The sequence below is a fragment of the Pelodiscus sinensis genome, chromosome 23 (assembly GCF_052426305.1).
Source record: "Pelodiscus sinensis isolate ZL-2025 chromosome 23, ASM5242630v1, whole genome shotgun sequence".
NCBI classification, from domain to species: domain Eukaryota; kingdom Metazoa; phylum Chordata; order Testudines; family Trionychidae; genus Pelodiscus; species Pelodiscus sinensis.
The window spans coordinates 2262938-2280541 of NC_143074.1; the positions used below are offsets into that span (position 1 = coordinate 2262938).

The 17604-nt window shown below is 67.9% G+C and overlaps 2 protein-coding genes across 3 annotated transcripts; one reads left to right on the top strand and one right to left on the bottom strand.

The window, feature by feature from the left end:
- On the top strand, window positions 1–4985 carry PAXX (PAXX non-homologous end joining factor). Of its 2 annotated transcripts, none has more exons than XM_089772961.1 (7): window positions 1–246; window positions 845–905; window positions 2010–2056; window positions 2155–2345; window positions 3365–3433; window positions 3972–4068; window positions 4549–4985. In XM_089772961.1, the coding sequence occupies exons 1-7, from the start codon at window positions 152–154 to the stop codon at window positions 4586–4588; spliced, it is 600 nt and encodes a 199-aa protein (XP_089629087.1). In that variant the 5' UTR covers window positions 1–151; the 3' UTR covers window positions 4589–4985. The 2 variants fall into 2 exon arrangements, with proteins under 2 accessions (XP_089629087.1, XP_075761256.2); XM_075905141.2 differs by having other exon boundaries at window positions 11–246; window positions 3975–4068.
- Window positions 4986–5559: 574 nt separating this feature from the next.
- On the bottom strand, window positions 5560–14964 carry CLIC3 (CLIC family member 3). The gene is made up of 6 exons (XM_075905140.2): window positions 14615–14964; window positions 9521–9630; window positions 8868–8993; window positions 8363–8469; window positions 7731–7906; window positions 5560–5890 (listed from the first exon to the last, which is right to left on the bottom strand). The coding sequence occupies exons 1-6, from the start codon at window positions 14648–14650 to the stop codon at window positions 5729–5731; spliced, it is 717 nt and encodes a 238-aa protein (XP_075761255.2). The 5' UTR covers window positions 14651–14964; the 3' UTR covers window positions 5560–5728.
- Between the last annotated feature and the right edge of the window lie 2640 nt (window positions 14965–17604).

A 17604-nucleotide genomic window follows, 5' to 3' on the forward strand; every position in this document is an offset into this window, starting at 1 on the left:
CGCTCGGCCGGGTTCAATCCGGAACGGAACCGGTTTCCATTCGGCAGGAGACGCGGAACCCGCCCCTCTAGGCTCAGCCTCGCCGCCCGCCCCTTTAAGCGCCCGCCCCGCCCCGCCCCGAGCCGGGCTTCCTGGCCCGAGCCGAGCCGGGATGGCGGAGCCCGCGGGCCCCTTCTGCCCCGTGAGCCACGGGGCCCGCCGCTACCTGAGCTACTGCGCCCCGCCGAGCGGCGGCTTCAACCTCTAGTAGGTGCGGGGGGGGCGGGGAGCCAGCCAGAGCCCCCCCGACCCCCCCCCCCGTCCGGCGAGCGAGCTCTGCCCCGGGGTCCGCGCTCCCGGGCGGGGGCAGCACGAGGGGGCCGGGGTTCCACAGCCTTGGTAGTGGGGGGCACGAGGGGCTGAGGGCTCTTGGGCTGGGTGGGGGGGCATAAAGGGCTGGGGGGCTCCTGTGCCCCGGGGGGGGGGGCACGAGGGGCCGGGCACTAGGCAGGGGGGAGCAGTCCCGTCACTGCCCCACGTGGCCTGGGAGGTTTTCCCCAGGGGGAAGCTTTTCTGGTGCCCTGTGCCCATGGTGCCAGCGCCTGCCCCCTGCCCTCGCTTTGGAACCGTCCCCGGCTCCTGCAGCTCCCCCTCCCTCATAGCCTGCACCAGGCCCTGGGCCCCCTTGGGCCCTCTCCCAGCACTTCCCCCCTTGGGCCAGCGCTGCCGAGTAACGGGCCCGAGGGGGCCGGGATGGGTGGGATTGTGGAGCTGCTGCTGGCAAAGCCCCTAGGCTGCTGCGGTGCCTTCTGCACATGGACGTCAGGTGGAAACAGCCCTTTAGCTTCGTCTCTTCGCTCTCCAGCGTGACCAACGCGAGTGAAGTCTGGAGCACCGATTTCAGCCCGGAGAAGCTGGAAGAACATGTAGGTAATACCTGGCTGGCTGAGATGCTAGTCGCAGCGGGCACCACGCTCTTATAGGGGACCTGCAAACTTGGGGGGGGAGGGGGCAAAGGTGTGTTCAACTTTCCATATAAATTATGAGAGAGCAGGTTTTAAAAGCCATGGGTTAAAAAACAGCAGTTTGGCCCATTTAAAAACATCCCAATTGGTCTGAAAACCAGAAAAAATCATCAGCCCAGAGTGGAAATCTCTAATGATAACTCTGAAGTTTAAAGGGTCGTTCTCCAAACCTTTAGGAGCAATAATTGATATTTATTGTGGCTGTCAAAGTAGGCTTGGCAAAATTCAATGTTAATTTTTATAATGTTGATGGATAATATCAGGGTTTATTTTTAAGCATTTTTAAAAAAAGATGTTCATGTATTTACATTTTCACTGGTGGGACATTAGTGAAGGCCAAACACTGTTTAATGCCTGATGCTGAGTAAAAAAGTTAAACTTTAAAACAAAACACAAATTGTCAGTGTCACATGTCAACATACCCAAAGTAAGTTCTCAGGTGACACTTTTCTTACTTGGCCCATCTCTAAACTTTGATTGTTACCCATGGAAATATTTTTTCATGGCTTTATGTGAAATCTACTGAATCTGCCCAGAGCTATGCATAGGTACCTAAATGGGGGATTAAAAGCAGGTACGGAAGTGCTCTTCCTCCCCAGTGGAGAAAGGCACAAGAACCAGTGGCTGGAATTTAACACCGGGAAAACTTTGCTTCGAGATAAGGCCCGCGTGTGTAGTGGTGCAGGCGGCTGTAACTGCGCCCTGCGTGTGCCCCAGCCGGGAGCTTGCTGTCTGCGAGATCCCCCGGCCCAGCAGCCGTCTCGTCGCTAACGATCCCTTTTTCCGGAGGAAGGACCCCTCCTCTCTGTGCTGGATCGAGGTGCCTTGAAATGCCCCTCTACATCCAGGGCCTGGTTTGCCCGTGGCCTGCACCTCGCGTGGCTGCTCACACCGGTGTCCAATCCGCACGTGCTTTGCACCTGTGCTCACTGGTGTCGGGAGCTGCACGTGGCACAGCAGCATCAGGCCCTGTGTGAGCCTGGCTCTGGGGTCTCTCTCTTTCAGGCGGCCCAGAGTGGGATGTCTCCTGGCGATTACAGCAGCAGGTTCAGGTGAGCGCTGGGGTGAGCCCCCCCCCCCTCGGGAAGGAATCAGCGGGGCTCGGGCGGGGCTGGAAGCGCCTGTGTCTCTGCGTTGTCTCCCTGCGCAGAGAAGCCTCTGAGCGCCGAGCCATTACCCTGACGGTGCAGGACAGCAAGGCCACCTTGCAGCTGAAGGAAGGAACCTGGAGCTTGACCTTCGACCTGTTCAAGCTGCCCTGCTCTGAAGCCAGGAAACAGCTGGAGGCCCTGATGTTTGGCTTAGTGGGGTGTGTCAGCAGCCTGGAGAAACGCCTGGCAGGTACTGCGTGTGCATGTGTGTGCGTGTGTGTGTGCGCGTGCGTGTGCGTGCGAGTGCGTGTGTGTGCGCGCGAGTGTGTGTGTGTGTGTGTGTGTGTGATTTTTGTCTTGGCAGTGGGGGAGGGGCAAGTGGGGGAGGGGCAAGTCCTATTTGCTGCCCCCTCCTGGCTGGTCGAGGGCAGATTCCCCATTATGGCCCTTGCCGGGGAGGGAAGCTGCCCCTTGGCCATCTACAAGGGAGGTGAATGTTAACAGCGCTTGGAAAACCAGGCTGGGCCAGCCGGTGTGTGGGGAGCGCACTGGGGGGCAGCAGGGCCAGTCCTAACCAATCAGTGGCCCCAGGCCAAGCCAAAAAAAGGGGTCGGGGCCGAAATGCAGTCACGCCCCCCCCCCCCCCCCCCACCGCTAAGGCCGGCTCTGTCAGCGGCCGCTTCAAAATGGCAGCCCCAGGCGACCGCCTGGCTCGCATGTCCCTAAGACCAGCTCTGGGGGGCAGCGCCTGCCTGGGGCATGTACTGAGGGGGCTGTGCAGCCCTCTGAGTCTGGGGCAATGGGGCAACTTGCATCCCCTGGGTCTCTCCTGTGTGCAGGCCTGGGGGGGGCAGCCCTCCGGCTGGTGCTGCGAGGGAGGTGGCGATACTAGGAGCTGTTGCTGGATTGGCTCATAGCCAGGGCCTGCCGGAGCCTCGGTTGGCTGCAGCAGGGTACGGCCTGGGGGTGTTTGCTGGCTGGGCGCAGGCGGATGGGAGGCACCAGCCTGGCGATCCCCGCTGTGCCGGCTGTAAGTACGGCGGGGTGCCCACACCAGCTGTCTGGCACAGCGGCTCCAGCCCTGGGCGTTGGGGGGTGACCCAGGGCAGGCTGGGGGGCAGCCCTAGGAGGAGAGAGCTGCGCGTGGGGCACATGGTGTTTCCAAGTCCAGCTGTGCTAGCATCACTGGGAGGGACCAACCACTGCATGCACCAGGGAGCCCTGGGCCGTGTGCGCCTCCCTGGGGCCGACCCTGTCGCCTTCTCTTAGCCGCAGAGGACGCTGCTGCTGCTGCTGGGCCGTGCAGTCCGGAGAAGAGCCAAAGGCTGCTGATCCCAGGTACGGATGGGGCCGGGCTGCCGTTTGTGCCACGTACCGTGCACTTGACACCACGGCTCCCCGTTAATTGCCTGCCCTCCCCCCGCCTTAGTGCCAGGCCGGGCTCACAGGCTGCCACGGCTCCAGGGAATTGAAGTCCCCTTCGATGGCGACACTAACTCAGCCACATGGCACGTGCCGTGCCTGACACCCATGACGTGTCCCCTACGGGCCAGCGTGGCTCTGGCGTCCCTCCCCGTGGCTCTGGCATGGGAACGTTGCTGGGCACAAACGATCCTGCTCTCCAGCCAGGGCTGCTCCATCATCCTGTTGACAGCCCGGAGCTCCCTTACTGCTCCCCAAGGCACCCACCGCGGGGACAGAACTGGGACCCGCCTGCCCCAAAGCCCCGGCTTGGTGTGGCCCCAGTGGCTCGGGGACACACACGGACCCCACAGGTGGGTCTGGCTCCCAGGCCAAGTCAATGCAGCCTGGTGCCCCCCGAGGAGCTTGGGCCTGGCCGGGGCAGCGCTGTGACCCCGGCTCCCACCCTTCCCAGCAGAGCTGAGCCCCGGGAAGAGCAGGGGAGGCGGCTCGGCGCTGGCGGCCAAGAGACGAGGCCCAGGCGAGTCCCTCATTAACCCCGGATTCAAAAGGTATTTTCTCCCAGCTGCTCTGGTCCCTGCGGGCGGCCCAGTGCCCTGCGGTGGCCACCTGGAGCCAGGCTGGGGGGATGGGCTGCTCCGCTGCCCGGCAGCCTGGATCCCGAGGGCTTGTGCCAGGGCTGGGGGCTGCCCGGTTGGCTTGTCCTGGTGCCGCAGCGACTCAGCCCCACCCCCGTTGGCCGTTTCTGGCCAGACGTGCGGACTGGGCCCCCCATCCCTTATTACTGCAGACCCGGGGGAGGCTCTGTCAGCCCGGGCCAGCCCCTGCTCGGGGGGGTCGCCTCCTACCTGCCCTGTGGGTGGACAGCGGGCACCACGTCAGGGCTGCGGTTCTGTCCCAGCCTCGTATCTGAGGGAGCCTGGCGGGGGGGGGGGGGGGGTTGGAGAGGGTTGAGCTGGGAGGGAGGGAGCAGGAGGCTGGGGAGGGGGGGTCTGGTTTTTAGCAAGCTGGCAACCCTCCTTCTCTCCCAGTAAAAAGGCACCGAGCGGGGTGGATTTCGAAGACTCCTGACCCAGCCTGGGTTGGGCCCGCCGCCGTGGCCACCTTAACGAAGCTTTTTAACGAGCCGACTGGTGTTTGCCTGTGAAGTTCTAGCCTCTTCCAGCACCGACCCTCCGCTCAGCCACAGCCGGGGAGCGGCCGGGCTGGGCACCCTCCTGCCGGCCGTGCCCTGGGCTGGGGAGCAGAGCCTGCCGTGGACGCCGTGGCCTGGGCTCCGGGCAGTCGCCTCGTGGCTCTAGCTGCGCCCGCCAGAGCGAGCGAAAGCCCCGGGCTACCCGGCGGCTCCCTGCTCCAGCGGCTCCGTGCTGGTCGGGAGTGACTCTAGTGACTTTGCCACCCAGGTTTTCACTCCACGCTGTGTCTACAACCTCCCCTCAATAAACCCGGCTCCGGCCCGCTCTGCTGCTCTCCTGGTAGCTCCTGCTCTCCGGGCCCAGCCGCGGCTGCCTAGGGCTGGGCCGGCTGTAGGGTGCCAAGGATCGGGGTGGGTCTCAACGCTTTCTGCAGGGCCCGGGGGAGGACGTGGCCATGGAGGGGGGGTTTGCACAAGAGCCCCCACGGCCGGCTGGTCGCTCACCGGCTGCCTGAGCATTTATTGAGCTGTAAAGGCTCGGGCACGTGGAGGCCCCCTCCCTTCCCACGTAGAAGTGGGGGGGGGGCGACAAACTCGTTCCTGGACTGGCCAGAGGGGATCACCTGCTGGGAGCCAGGAGCTGCCTGCCCGTCCCTGCCTGGCACCGCTGGAGTCCAGCTGCCGCCCCTGCGCAGAGCTACATCGGCAGAGCGATGCCACGGCCTCCGCCCTGACTGCACCAGCCAGCCCCTGCCCCAGGCCCCACACCCCTGCCCCACAGGGCTCTGGGCTGGTCCTGGGGGGAGGGGGAGGGAGCTGGGGGGTGTGCCAGCGTGGGCCCCTCTGCCCGGGGGTGCAACAGGACGTCACACTCTGCATCCATCCATCCCAGTGAGAAAACGGGACGTTCTATTGGCTCGTTCTATTGTCTCCCTTTGTGTCCCAAACAGGAAGCTCAAACGCTGGACCGTCCGGTTCAGAACTGGGCCCCGGGCAGCCCTAGGGCCAGGCCGGGCATGGCAGCCTCAGGCCCCGCTCTGCCCAGGCAGCGTGAGCAGGGCAGCCCCAGGCCGGGCCTACTTGAGCGGCCGGGCCACGGCGCGATAGGCCTGCAGGATCTCCGTGCTGGTGGGGCAGCTGTAGGTGAACTCCTGGGCCTCGCGGGCGCTGTCCAGGTAGCGCCAGACGCCGCGCAGCTCCCGCGGGATCCCCAGCTGCCGGTAGTGTTGGCACACGAGCTGGGGACAGAGCGGGGGTGACGGGCTAGCGTGTCCCCATGGCCCACGCCCCCTCCTGCTCCAGGCCCCACACCCCTGCCCCACAGGGCTCTGGGCCGGCCCCACGCGGCACCCCCACTGACCTGCCAACCCCCATTAGCTCCTACCCCCACAACTAGCCTGCCTGGCCTGGGGTGCCCTGCTCCCCCACAGCTTGGGGTTTGCTCTCGCCCCTCCCCACTCTGACTCCCCCCGCCACCTCAGCCTGACTTGTCCCTGCCCTCTCGGCTATCGCCCCCCCCCCTGCCCCCAGTGTGACCCAGCCTGGGCCAGGCCTGCCTCAGCCACCGCACCTGCCTCTGGGCCCCCTCTCAGCCCCTCCCCATGTGCAGAGCTGGCTTGGGGGGCTGGGATTTGTTCCTATGTCTGGGAAACCCCCCCCGGCCCGGGGGCGCTGGCTATCGCAGAACGGGGGCGGTAGGGGCCGGGCGAGGCTGTACCGGTGGGGACCAGTGGTTGGGGATGTTGGTGGTTGAGGGGTGTGACGTAGTGGGGGTACTTGCTGGGCTGTGGTGACCCCTGCTGTCTGGAGCAAGACCCAGCAGGGAAAACCTCACTAGGCAGAGGTAAGGCCAAACTGGTTGAACCAGTGGCCAGACACCCCCCATGGAGAGGAACAAAGGAAGGTGAATGCGGCCCTGGCTGGGGGGCAGGGCTGGAAGTGGGTTAGTTGGTTGGTGGCTGTCTGTGAGGATGGATGAGACAGCCTAGGGAGAGGAGCTGGAGTTTAGGGGCCCAGCCTCCCCCATCTCAAGGGGGCCTGAGGCATCCTAGCCCAGTTCCTGTAACCAGATTACATCTGTGCTGCGCTGTGCTGGAGGAGCAATAAACCACCCTCAATTCCACTGGCTGGTACAGTCTGTTTGTGCCATTTCGGGGTGCAGGAGACAGGGAACCCCCAACGCGCCGTCACAAGGGGGCATTGGGTGCAGGGGTGCTAGAGGCGGGGGGACCATACAGGTTGGGGGCTGGTTGTCTACAGCTGGCAGTAGCTGTGGGGGGCTGGCGTGGGTAAGGGTGGAGGGGCTGGTGATGGTGTGGGGCTGGGGCTGGGCAAGGCCCTGGAGGAACTGCCTAGATGGGGTGGAGGGGCTGGTGGTGGCAGGGGGACCCTCTGACTGGGCCGGTGGGCTGTGGGTGTCCCACATGGATGGGGCTGAATGGGGGAGGTCCCATGTGGCTGGGGGGACTGCAGGCGAGGGGGTGCCACATGGCTAGGGGAGGCGAGAATGGCAGTAGGGGCGGTCCCACGTGGCTCGGGGGGTGCCACATGGCTAGGGGAGGCGGGGCTGGCGGGGGGGTCCCACGTGGCTAGGGGAGGCGGGGCTGGCAGGGGGGGTCCCACGTGGCTGGGGGAGGCGGGGCTGGCGGGGGGGTCCCACGTGGCTGGGGGAGGCGGGGCAGGCGGGGGGGTCCCACGTGGCTGGGGGGTCCCACATGGCTAGGGGAGGCGGGGCTGGCGGGGGGGTCCCACGTGGCTAGTGGAGGCGGGGCAGGCGGGGGGGTCCCACGTGGCTGGGGGGTCCCACATGGCTAGGGGAGGCGGGGCTGGCGGGGGGGTCCCACATGGCTGGGGGAGGCGGGGCTGGCGGGGGGGTCCCACGTGGCTAGTGGAGGCGGGGCAGGCGGGGGGGTCCCACGTGGCTGGGGGGGGGTCCCACATGGCAAGTGGAGGCGGGGCAGGGGGGGGGGTCCCACGTGGCTAGTGGAGGCGGGGCAGGCGGGGGGGTCCCACGTGGCTGGGGGGGGGTCCCACATGGCTGGGGGAGGCAGGGCTGGCGGGGGGGGGTCCCGCGCTCACCTGGACGATGTTCAGCTTGGGCAGGAGGCTGCAGTCGGGCAGGGTGAGCTGGTCGCCGTCCAGGAAGCGGCGGGGGGAGAGGGTGAGTCCGGGGTCCCGCCCCAGCTCGTGCTCCAGGGGGGTGCACAGGTACCGGTCCAGCTTCAGCAGGGCCTTGAGCAGGTTCCTCTGCAGCGCTGGGGGGGGGACAGAGCATCACTGCACAGCTGCCCCCTGCCGGGGGGGGATAACTCCTCACGCTACTCCCCAATCCCCACGCTGAGGCTGGGGGCCGGCACGTTGCCCGTGGCTGGAGCCCATCCCAGACCCCCAAATTCACTCATCCCCCCAGGATGGGGCAGCGCCCGAGTAAACCCCCCAGCAGGGCCCTGTGGCCCCGGCCAGCCCCTCACTGGGTGCCATGGGCGGGGCAGCGCAGCATGTGTGGGGGGGGAGGGGAGCCCCTCCACTGCCAGCCCCCCCGTGCCCCCAGCTGATGCCTGACAAGGGGAGAGGGCCTGGCCTTGTGCTGCCAGGAGCGCACCGGCCTCCAGGAGCCCAGCAGGGGAGGGGGCACAGGCCCAGGGCGCTGGCGGGGGCAGCGGGGGCAGCGGGGCCCCCCCCGACTTTCCCCCTGAGCAGTCGCCGCTCACCCTCGTCCTGGGCGGGTTGCGGGTTCTTGACGAAGGCGGAGAACTTGAGGAAGACGTCGATCCCGGCCGTGCTGGACGCCGCGTACCGGGGAGCCAGGCTGGGGAAGCTGGGGGGGGGGGGGGCAAAGGGAGAGTGAATGAGGGGGGATGGGGGGGGCTGGAGCTCTACCCCTGCCCCTTTGCCCTGGGCCCAAAGCTCCCTGGGATGCCTGAGACCCGCCCTTCCCCCCACAGCACCCTGCTGGGTCACCTCCCTGGACCCCTCCCCCCTCCCCAGTTCCCCCCATCCTGCTGGCTCGCCTCCCTTGCCCCCTCCCCCTCCCTCATCCATGGTTCCCCCCCCCCCGTCCCGTCCCACCTGTGTCTGCTTTGCCCTCCCAACCTGGCTGCCTGGCCCCTTGCCGCCCGTCTTTACCCCCCCTCCGGATTGAGGCCCCCCCCGCCCGGCCTCCCCTGGGGGGGCTGAGCGCTCACTGTGCCCCCCATCTCCGGCTGACCCCCTTACTTTGGGGGGCCCAGCGTCTCCTCCAGGAACTCCTCGATCTTGTTGGTGTCCGTTTTGGGCTCCCCGTTGTACAGCAGCACGGGCAGCTGGGCCCCTGGGGCAAAATCCTTCAGCACGTCCAGGGCCCTGCAGGGAGGCGGGGACGTGGCCAAGGGGCTCGCTGGGCACCCTGCTCCGGGGCGCAGGCAGCTGCTGCCCGCGTGCCGCAGGGGGCTCGGCCGGGCTGCCGGTGGCCGGCTATTGGCTCGCGCTGCCCGGCAGGAGCCAGACCCAGCTGCCCACGAGGCCCATGGCAGAGTCCCAGGGCTGCTCCCCACACAGAGCCTGCCCACCAACGGCCCAACTGCGGGGGGCCCCCTCCAGCCTCCAGCCGGGGGGCGGGTGCCCGGGAGCCCAGCCGTGCCAAGGGGCTGCCCTCAGGATGTGACAGACGGACGCTGCTCCCTTGGCACTGCTGCTGGGGCACACGGTGGGGTTGCAGCCTGATGCCACCAGACAGCAGCCACGTTCCCAGCCCCCCAGCTCTGTGCAGTCGGGGAGCGGGCAGCCTTGCCTCGGCCGGGCAGACGCCCCAGGAGAAGGCGTTGGGGGCTGGCAGGGTGTTAGGGGTGGGGGGGTGGCACCCTTGGGCCATGGGCTCATGGCTGCCTCACCGCTTCATGTCCACTGTGGTCAGAGTAAAGGGGATCCCCTTGAGCAGTAGAATCATGACGAGGCGCTGGCAGAAGGGGCAGTGCCCGATGCTCTCCCCGTCGTCGCTGGCCTGGGGGGACAGCGCAGAGCCTGGTGAGTGGGCACGGTGGCCCTGGCGGTGCCCACCCAGCGGCGCCCGCGCTCCCAGGAGGCGCCAGGCTCAGGTTTCGGCGCCAGCCCCCAGAGCTGGCCGAGGGCAGGGGGGTAGGTGCCCTGCTGGCACAGCACTGCACAAACTGCACCTGGCCGGGCAGGGCGCCAGGCTGGCAGGAGCCTCGGCCCAGCTGAGGGTGGCGCAGGCAGGCCAGGCCCAGGGAGCGTGTGCGGAGCAGATGGGCCCATCTCGCTAGTCTCAGGGCGGATGCTGGGGGCTGGTTGCAGCTGGTCAGTCAGGCCCGGCCCCTAGTCACACCCAGGGCTCCAGCAGCCCGGGACAAGTTCTCGCTGGGTCTGGAGCCGGCGAAGCGGAGCCCGAAGACCAGGCGCAGAAACGTGCTGGGGGGCGGCAGAGCCAGCGGGTCCCACCCTGCTCAGCAGGGGCTGAACCAGGCCTGGGCGCTACTAGCCAAGGGGCCAGCCAGTGGCCGGAGAAACAGTGTCCAGCGGGTCCCTGGTTCCAAGGCCAGAGGGGATCGTGGGGAGCCCGCCGCTGGGCCTCCCGGGGGTACGACCCTGCCCCCAAGCACTCCCCAGAGCAGAGCTGCGAGGGAGCCAGCAGCTGCTGGACAAGGGGGGGGGGGGGAGGGGGAGAGCTGCAGCACCTGCGGGCTCAAAGTGGCTCCAGTCTGCCCAGGGCTCCGGTTTGGGTCCGTGGCGCTCAGCACCCACCGTGCAAACGTGGCCGGTGATGGAGACGCCCCCACCTCAGCGCGGCCAGACTGGGTCAGCCCAACGGGGCAGCCGGCCCAGGGCCCTGCCTGCCCGCAGCGCCCAGAACACAACAGGGCATCCTCCCGGGAGCCCTCCCGTCACCCACCTGCAGCCAGAGGCCAGGGCCCCATCCCTACCTGGCTCGTAGCCATTGGTGGCCCTAACCCCGGGAAGCCAGCCAGCCCTTTTTGGAGCAACCCAGCTGGGCTGTTGCGCTGGCTCAGTGCCCTCCCCTTAAGGCTGTGCCTGACGGCCAGTCTGCATGCGGCCGGGGGCACAGATCTGTTCAGTCATAAACTGGGCCCAAGTGACCCCTCGGCCTGGTTAAGCTGGACAGACTGGGCGCCGTCAGGGCCGGTTTGCTGAGCCTGGAGGCTGGTGACTCTTATCTGAGTCCCCACCGATCTGTCACCCTCCTCCCTGAATTGCGGGCCCCAGAGCGGGCTGCAGGCGGGCAGGTCACCTCGCCGCGCCGCTCAAGGGTCATGCCTCTTGTTCGGCGCTGCCCCAGCTCAGCCAACAGGCCACGCGCTAGGCGGCGCGCACCAGCCCCAGTGGGTTGTGCTTGGGCGTGAGCCCGTCGCGTTCGGTGCGGCACACGCGGCCTCGAGCCAGCGAGGCCGTCACTGCGCATTGCGGGGAGCAGAAAGGCAGAATATCCAGCACGCAAGGTGCCCTGCGGGGGGCCCTGCCGCAGGCTAAACCGTAGCCCCCAAGGTGCTTTGCACAGTGATTTCATCCCCTCCATTGACCCCTCTGTGGCCAGTCTGCAAATCAACCAGCCCAGTAACCCCCCGACGTGCAAACCTCCGAGTGGCCCAGGGCCAGTCCCCCACGGCCGTGCAGGCGACCTGGACGTGGGACTCCGGCAGGAGCAGGAGACGTCCAAGGGTAACACCAGTCGAGGTGCCCCTGGCTAGCTGTACAGAACGTGAGATCCGTGCGCGCTGAGCCGTGGAGGGCACCTTCCCTGGGACAGTCACAAAGGGCTTCACCCCGCCGCGGGGCCGGCCACAAATCACAAGCACTCAAAGGGTTGGGTGTGTTTGTTTCAGTGTTGCACAATGTTACCAGGTGGGTGGGGCTGGAAAAGCACCACAAACATGTTGCCTAATGTGTGGACAGTCCCTTATTGACTCAAACCTCTGGGCTGCCTGGGGGAGGCAGGTGTTTATTGCTAGGCCTTATTTGATGGCTGGGGAAACTGAGGCATGCAGCTGCCGTGCCTTGCCCAAGGTGACACAGCACCCAGTGGCAGAAACAGCAGCCCCAGCTCCTACCTCCCAGCCGTTGAGGCTCACACGACGCTCCAGCCGCATCCCACCGAGCCCACAGCCAGCAGTCGTCAGGGCCAGAGAGCGGCACAGCAGCACGAATTCCAGCAGGGCGCAGTCGGCCTGCCAGCCCCACAGCCCCCCGCCGCCTCCTGGCCCTACACCGAGGCCTGGGACTGCCACGCGCTGTTCCGCCCCAGAGGTGGCTGCACGGCCGTGGGGGGGAGTGGAGGAGGAGAGCCGGGCCGGCTGACGTCCGCAACACGGTGGGAGCCTCCTGGATGGCAGGGGCTGCTGAGAACTTCTGTTTGCTTGGGGGCTGCCTGCAGTAGGGGCTGGGCAGGGGCGCGCCGCTCCCCCCGCCGACCCCGGGACATTGGCCTCCTGCCTTGGCGGTGGCAGGTGGCAGCCAGAAACTGGGGGCGGGGGGGGGGGGGGGAGGGGGCGGGGCGGGGAGGGGGGGGAGGGGAGGGGGAGAGGGGGGAGGGGAGAGGGGCTTCCGGTGTAGCAGGAACTCAGCAGGCGGCTTCACTCAAGTGACGCTCCGGGGCTTGGGCAGTGGGGCCTGGGCTCCTGCCCCCCCCCCCCACAGGGGCACACGGCCGCTGCAGAGCCTGGTGGGGGAGCGGCGGGGGCCAGGGCCCTGCGCCTGGCAGCAAAGGGAAGGTCCAGGCTTTGCTAGAGTCATGGACAGGTGGGGTCGTCAGGACCAGTGTTCCCTTCCCAGGGAGCCCCGGGGTGCAGAACAGCGATCACTGGAATGCGCCCCCCTGCACCGGGCATGCACCCCGATACCCCCTGCCCCTCGCGCCCCCCTGCACCGGGCATGCACCCCGATACCCCCTGCCCCTCGCGCCCCCCTGCACCGGGCATGCACCCCGATACCCCCTGCCCCTCGCGCCCCCCTGCACCGGGCATGCGCCCCGATACCCCCTGCCCCTCGCGCCCCCCTGCACCGGGCATGCACCCCGATACCCCCTGCCCCTCGCGCCCCACTGCACCGGGCATGCACCCAGATACCCCCTGCCCCTCGCGCCCCACTGCACCGGGCATGCACCCCGATACCCCCTGCCCCTCGCGCCCCACTGCACCGGGCATGCGCCCAGATACCCCCTGCCCCTCGCGCCCCACTGCACCGGGCATACGCCCCGATACCCCCTGCCCCTCGCGCCCCCCTGCACCGGGCATGCACCCCGATACCCCCTGCCCCTCGCGCCCCACTCCACCGGGCATGCACCCCGATACCCCCTGCCCCTCGCGCCCCCCTGCACCGGGCATACGCCCAGACACCCCCTGCCCCTCGCGCCCCACTGCACCGGGCATACGCCCAGATACCCCCTGCCCCTCGCGCCCCACTGCACCGGGCATACACCCAGATACCCCCTGCCCCTCGCGCCCCACTGCACCGGGCATACACCCAGACACCCCCTACCCCTCGCGCCCCACTGCACCGGGCATGCGCCCAGATACCCCCTGCCCCTCGCGCCCCCCTGCACCGGGCATACGCCCAGATACCCCCTGCCCCTCGCGCCCCCCTGCACCGGGCATGCACCCAGACACCCCCTGCCCCTCGCGCCCCCCTGCACCGGGCATGCACCCAGACACCCCCTGCCCCTCGCGCCCCACTGCACCGGGCATGCACCCAGACGCCCCCTGCCCCTCGCGCCCCACTGCACCGGGCATACACCCAGATACCCCCTGCCCCTCGCGCCCCACTGCACCGGGCATGCACCCAGACACCCCCTGCCCCTCGCGCCCCACTGCACCGGGCATGCACCCAGATACCCCCTGCCCCTCGCGCCCCACTGCACCGGGCATACACCCAGACACCCCCTGCCCCTCGCGCCCCACTGCACCGGGCATACACCCAGACACCCCCTGCCCCTCGCGCCCCACTGCACCGGGCATACGCCCAGACACCCCCTGCCCCTCGCGCCCCACTGCACCGGGCATACACCCAGATACCCCCAACCCCTCGTGCCCCACTGCACCGGGCATACACCCAGATACCCCCTGCCCCTCGCGCCCCACTGCACCGGGCATGCACCCAGATACCCCCTGCCCCTCGCGCCCCACTGCACCGGGCATATGCCCAGATACCAGGAACCCTCCATTCCCCTAGGGCTGGGCAACATTTTTCAACCAAAACTTTTTCTCAGCCAGAAATGCAGATTTGGTGACACCAGAATCTTTTTTCACGTCAGTTTCAGCAAATTTTTTTGGTAAAAACCAGCAAACAAACCAACCCACAACCCCCCCCCCCCTATGAAAAAGTTTCAATATTTTGACTCTAACTTTTTGTTTAGAAATTTCCTCTAATTTTATTTTCAAAAAATGCAAACGCACGAGACGCCCTGACGTGAAACCAGCCGTGGCCCCGGCTCTGGCGGGAAACCACTTTTGCTTTTTGATTCACCAAACTTTCATTTTCGTTTTTGCCCCAAGTGACTGTTGCCTTCCCGCGCGAAGGCCCCCCCCCCCCCCCAGCGCTGCGCAGCGAGCCTGGGCCAGGCCGGAGGGAGGGGCCTCTGGGCTAGTCGCCCTGGCTCATTTTCAGAACAGCTGAGCGCCCAGGGCCCCAGGAATTCAGCTCCAGGTGCCTGGGTGCCCCCCAGGCTCACTGGCCACCCTGCTCTGTGGGCGCGGGCCAAGCCGGGGGCAGGCGCTGTCCGTGGGGCAGAGGAGCCACGGCCGGGCGCCCGGAGGTGATTTCCATGCAGCGGCTGCGGGACGCTCCTGCCCGCTGCACCTTTGCCGCGCTGGGTCTCAGCTCCGAGATTATTCCCACCCCGTCCCCACTGCCCGGGCTGGTCCCACTCGCTAGTGACACGCGGTTCCCTCCGGGCCAGCGCCGTGCTGCCCACAGCCCCAGCCAGCCCCGCGCCGTGTCCCCGCCGGAGCCGCTCTCACCTTGACAAAGAGCTGGACCTTGGGGGGCTCGGCCATCCTCTGCCGGCTGCTGCGGGGGCAGGCGATCCTGCGAACGCAGGCTCAGGCAGGCTCTTTGCAGCTGTGCCGGCGCACCTCCGAGTGCATTCCTCCCCGGGGAGGTGCAGCATGCCGGCCGGGAAGGCTTCTCCTCCCAGTTCCTGCCCAGAAACTCACCGGAGCGCCGGTGCCACCCACCTTGGGGGCACAGCCCCAGGAGCTCTCTGGAGCGTCAGGGCCACCAGGCGACACCCGCCCCATGCAGCAGCCCTCAGGCCACGTGCTGCCACCGTGGCCCGGAGAGCCATAGCCCGATGGCACGCGAGAGCGAAGGGGGAACGAAGCACCGAGAGGAGGGAGAAGGGAGCCGTGTGCCGGAGCCGGGGGCTCTGATATCACAAGCCGGGCTCGTGGGACGGGCTCCCTGCGTCTGAGCTTTTCTCCTCAGCCCCGAGCACCAGAAACCGCCACGGAGCGGCCTTGACGTTCCCCCAGTTTGCAAGGCCTGGTACTGCGCCGTGGGCAGGGCCTCGGGCCCCTGGCAGCCCGGGAGCCAGGGGATGGGCCTCCAGCTGCCCCCAGAGCGCGGCTGGCAGGGCTGAGGCCAGGGCAGGTCTCGCCTGCTGGCTGAGGGGCAGAGTCAGGGCCTGGAAGCGTCGGCTCCTTTGCCGGCTCGGTGCCTGGAGGTCAGGCTGCCTGACCAGCGAGACTGGGCAGAAGGGGGGGGGGGGGGGCTCGCCAAAGCAAGGCCGTGGCAGCACCAGGAGGCCCGTAGTGGGTCAGCCGGTGGCCGGGGGCTGAGAGCTCGGGTCTGGGGCAGCCGCGGTGGGGGGCAGCGGAGCTGAGGGGCGGGGGAGCTGAGAGTGGGGGGCCTGGGGCAGCGGAGCTGAGGGGCGGGGGAGCTGAGAGTGGGGGAGCCTGGGGCAGGGGAGCTGGGGGTCGGGGGGCCTGGGGCAGGGGAGCTTGGGGCAGGGGAGCCTGGGGCAGGGGAGCTGAGGGGCAGGGGGCCTGGGACAGGCCGTGGCACGACTGGGGGGGGGGGAGCGAGGCAGCACGTGGCCAGAGTTCACCCTGGGCTCAGACCGTGGCGCTTCCCAGCCTGTCGTGGGGCTGACCCTGCAAACCCGCGGTGGGGGGGCCTCTGACAGGCCTGGGAGAGGAGGCGAGGGGGCAGCCAGGTGGGACAGGGCCCCCCCCCCCAGGACTCTGCTCTAGCTCCCCGACAGGAGAGCAGCGTCTCGGTACGAACCTTGGGCGGGAGGGGCCTAGGGGGTTCAGCCCCCCCGAAGGGGGCCAAGGGGGCAGGAGGCTCGGGGCCGGGTGCCCTCATCCAGCCCCTTGAACCTGCCTTGCTGCTTCGTGAGCCCGGCTGGGAGCGTGTCCCCCTCCGGCTCCTGCCTGCCCCGCGGCCCCCGGGTGCAGCACCTCCCCGTCACCTCTGCCATACCCGGGGAGGGCGAGCGCCTCAGCCGGCATAACCAGTCTGCCTCCTCTGCAGCCTGCGCCGCTGAGTGACACCACGGCTGCCGCCCTGCCTGCCACGCGGCTCCTTCCTCACGGGCCTGGTGCAATCCCTGGAGCGCCGCCCTGCGGCAGGAGACGCCCAGGCTGGCACACGTGGCCGAGAGCCGGAGGGTGCCGATGCGTGCCTCGGTTTCCCCAGCAGGGGGTAAGGGCTGTTTGCTCCCAGGACAGGCTGAGACCCGGTGCCCGGCTGTCTGAGCTGGGCTGGGTCATTGAAAACGTCCGGCCGCGTCGGCTCCCTCGCGGCTGGGACCTGCCGTCTAACACCCCGCGCCTGGGGGGGCCCATTCCCCTCTCTCAGCAAGGATTCTGAGCCCAGCTGGGACCCAGGGCCTGGCGTGGGAGGTGGGGGTAAGAGCTGCAGATCGGACAGCAAGAGAGTTTGAGCAGAGGAGCCGGGGCCGGGGCGCGAGTGGAATGAGCCTGAATTCCTGCCGGGGGAGCCCCTGGGTTTCTGTAACACGCGGCCTCCCCCGGCGGGCGGGCGCCTGGCGCCCTTGGTACCAGGCCGGAGAAACAAGCCGGAAGCAGCACGAAGCCTTTTAGAGCCGCTCCCTGGGGCACCGCGTCCTGGGGCACCTGGCGCCTGCAGCGCAGCCTCCTGCGGTGGGGGCAGAGCGGGCGCAGGCCGGCGCCGGGTAACGGGGAGAATTCCCAGCCCCGTGCCTGGGGCTGCCCCGGCGCCTTGCGGAAGCCGCAGCTCGCAGGGCGACGCCGGGATGGACAAAGACACCAGCAGGCCGTGCCCAGAGGTCCCCTTGTGGGGCTGCGCCTGGCGCCCTGGGCACCACCGCCCCAGCCACGAACTTACCGCCCTGCTCGGCCACACGGCCCCCGACCCCCAGGCCTTGGCTTTCGGCTTGTTCTGTTATCGGGCCTAGAAATGCCTCAGCCACCCAGGGAGGTTGTATCCACGGCCCAGCAGGACACCCCCCCGCTTCCGCCAGCGCCTTGCAGCTGCTCTGACCCACCCCACCCTCCCCCCACTCCACCTCCCCCCAACACCCGCGGCATGAACTTGATCCCCGTCTGGGGGCCAGGGAAGGATAATTTAGCTCATGCACTGATCTTCCAGCACGCCCCAGGATCCTGCTCATGACCACAGGCAAGGGGAGGGGCCAGGAAATGGCAGGAGCTCCCTGTTTTCCCATGCAGTTATGCAAATGTATGCAGAATTATGCAAATCCACAATCTACTACCTTTCACTTGTGGGCTGCTGTGTGGTGGCATTTAGGCCAGCGCCTTAAGCACACGGCTAACGGGACCGGGACCAGGAGCGTGTCCCCCTGGCCCAAGAGCATCTCGCGCCTCTGACCCGCACACCACAGCCAGGTGTGGGCCCAGTGCCCGGCGCAACGGGGCTGTGCGCGTCCATTACGGCCAGTGCTCCTGGCTGTTACCGTAATACACCTGCTCACATCCAGCCCCTGCTACAAGGGCTCCCTGGG

What these genes read in the sequence shown, in the direction of transcription:
- PAXX (XM_089772961.1), top strand. Translation starts at nt 152, where the DNA reads ATGGCGGAGCCCGCGGGCCCCTTCTGCCCCGTGAGCCACGGGGCCCGC. An exon ending in CGGAGAAGCTGGAAGAACAT is followed by an intron (nt 906 to 2,009) that starts GTAGGTAATACC and finishes TCTCTCTTTCAG; the next exon opens with GCGGCCCAGAGTGGGATGTC. An exon ending in CCAAAGGCTGCTGATCCCAG is followed by an intron (nt 3,434 to 3,971) that starts GTACGGATGGGG and finishes CACCCTTCCCAG; the next exon opens with CAGAGCTGAGCCCCGGGAAG.
- CLIC3 (XM_075905140.2), bottom strand. Translation starts at nt 14,650, where the DNA reads ATGGCCGAGCCCCCCAAGGTCCAGCTCTTTGTCAAG. An exon ending in ACCACAGTGGACATGAAGCG is followed by an intron (nt 8,994 to 9,520) that starts GTGAGGCAGCCA and finishes GCCTCCCTGCAG; the next exon opens with GGCCCTGGACGTGCTGAAGG. An exon ending in GCAACCCGCCCAGGACGAGG is followed by an intron (nt 7,907 to 8,362) that starts GTGAGCGGCGAC and finishes TCCCCCCCCCAG; the next exon opens with CGCTGCAGAGGAACCTGCTC.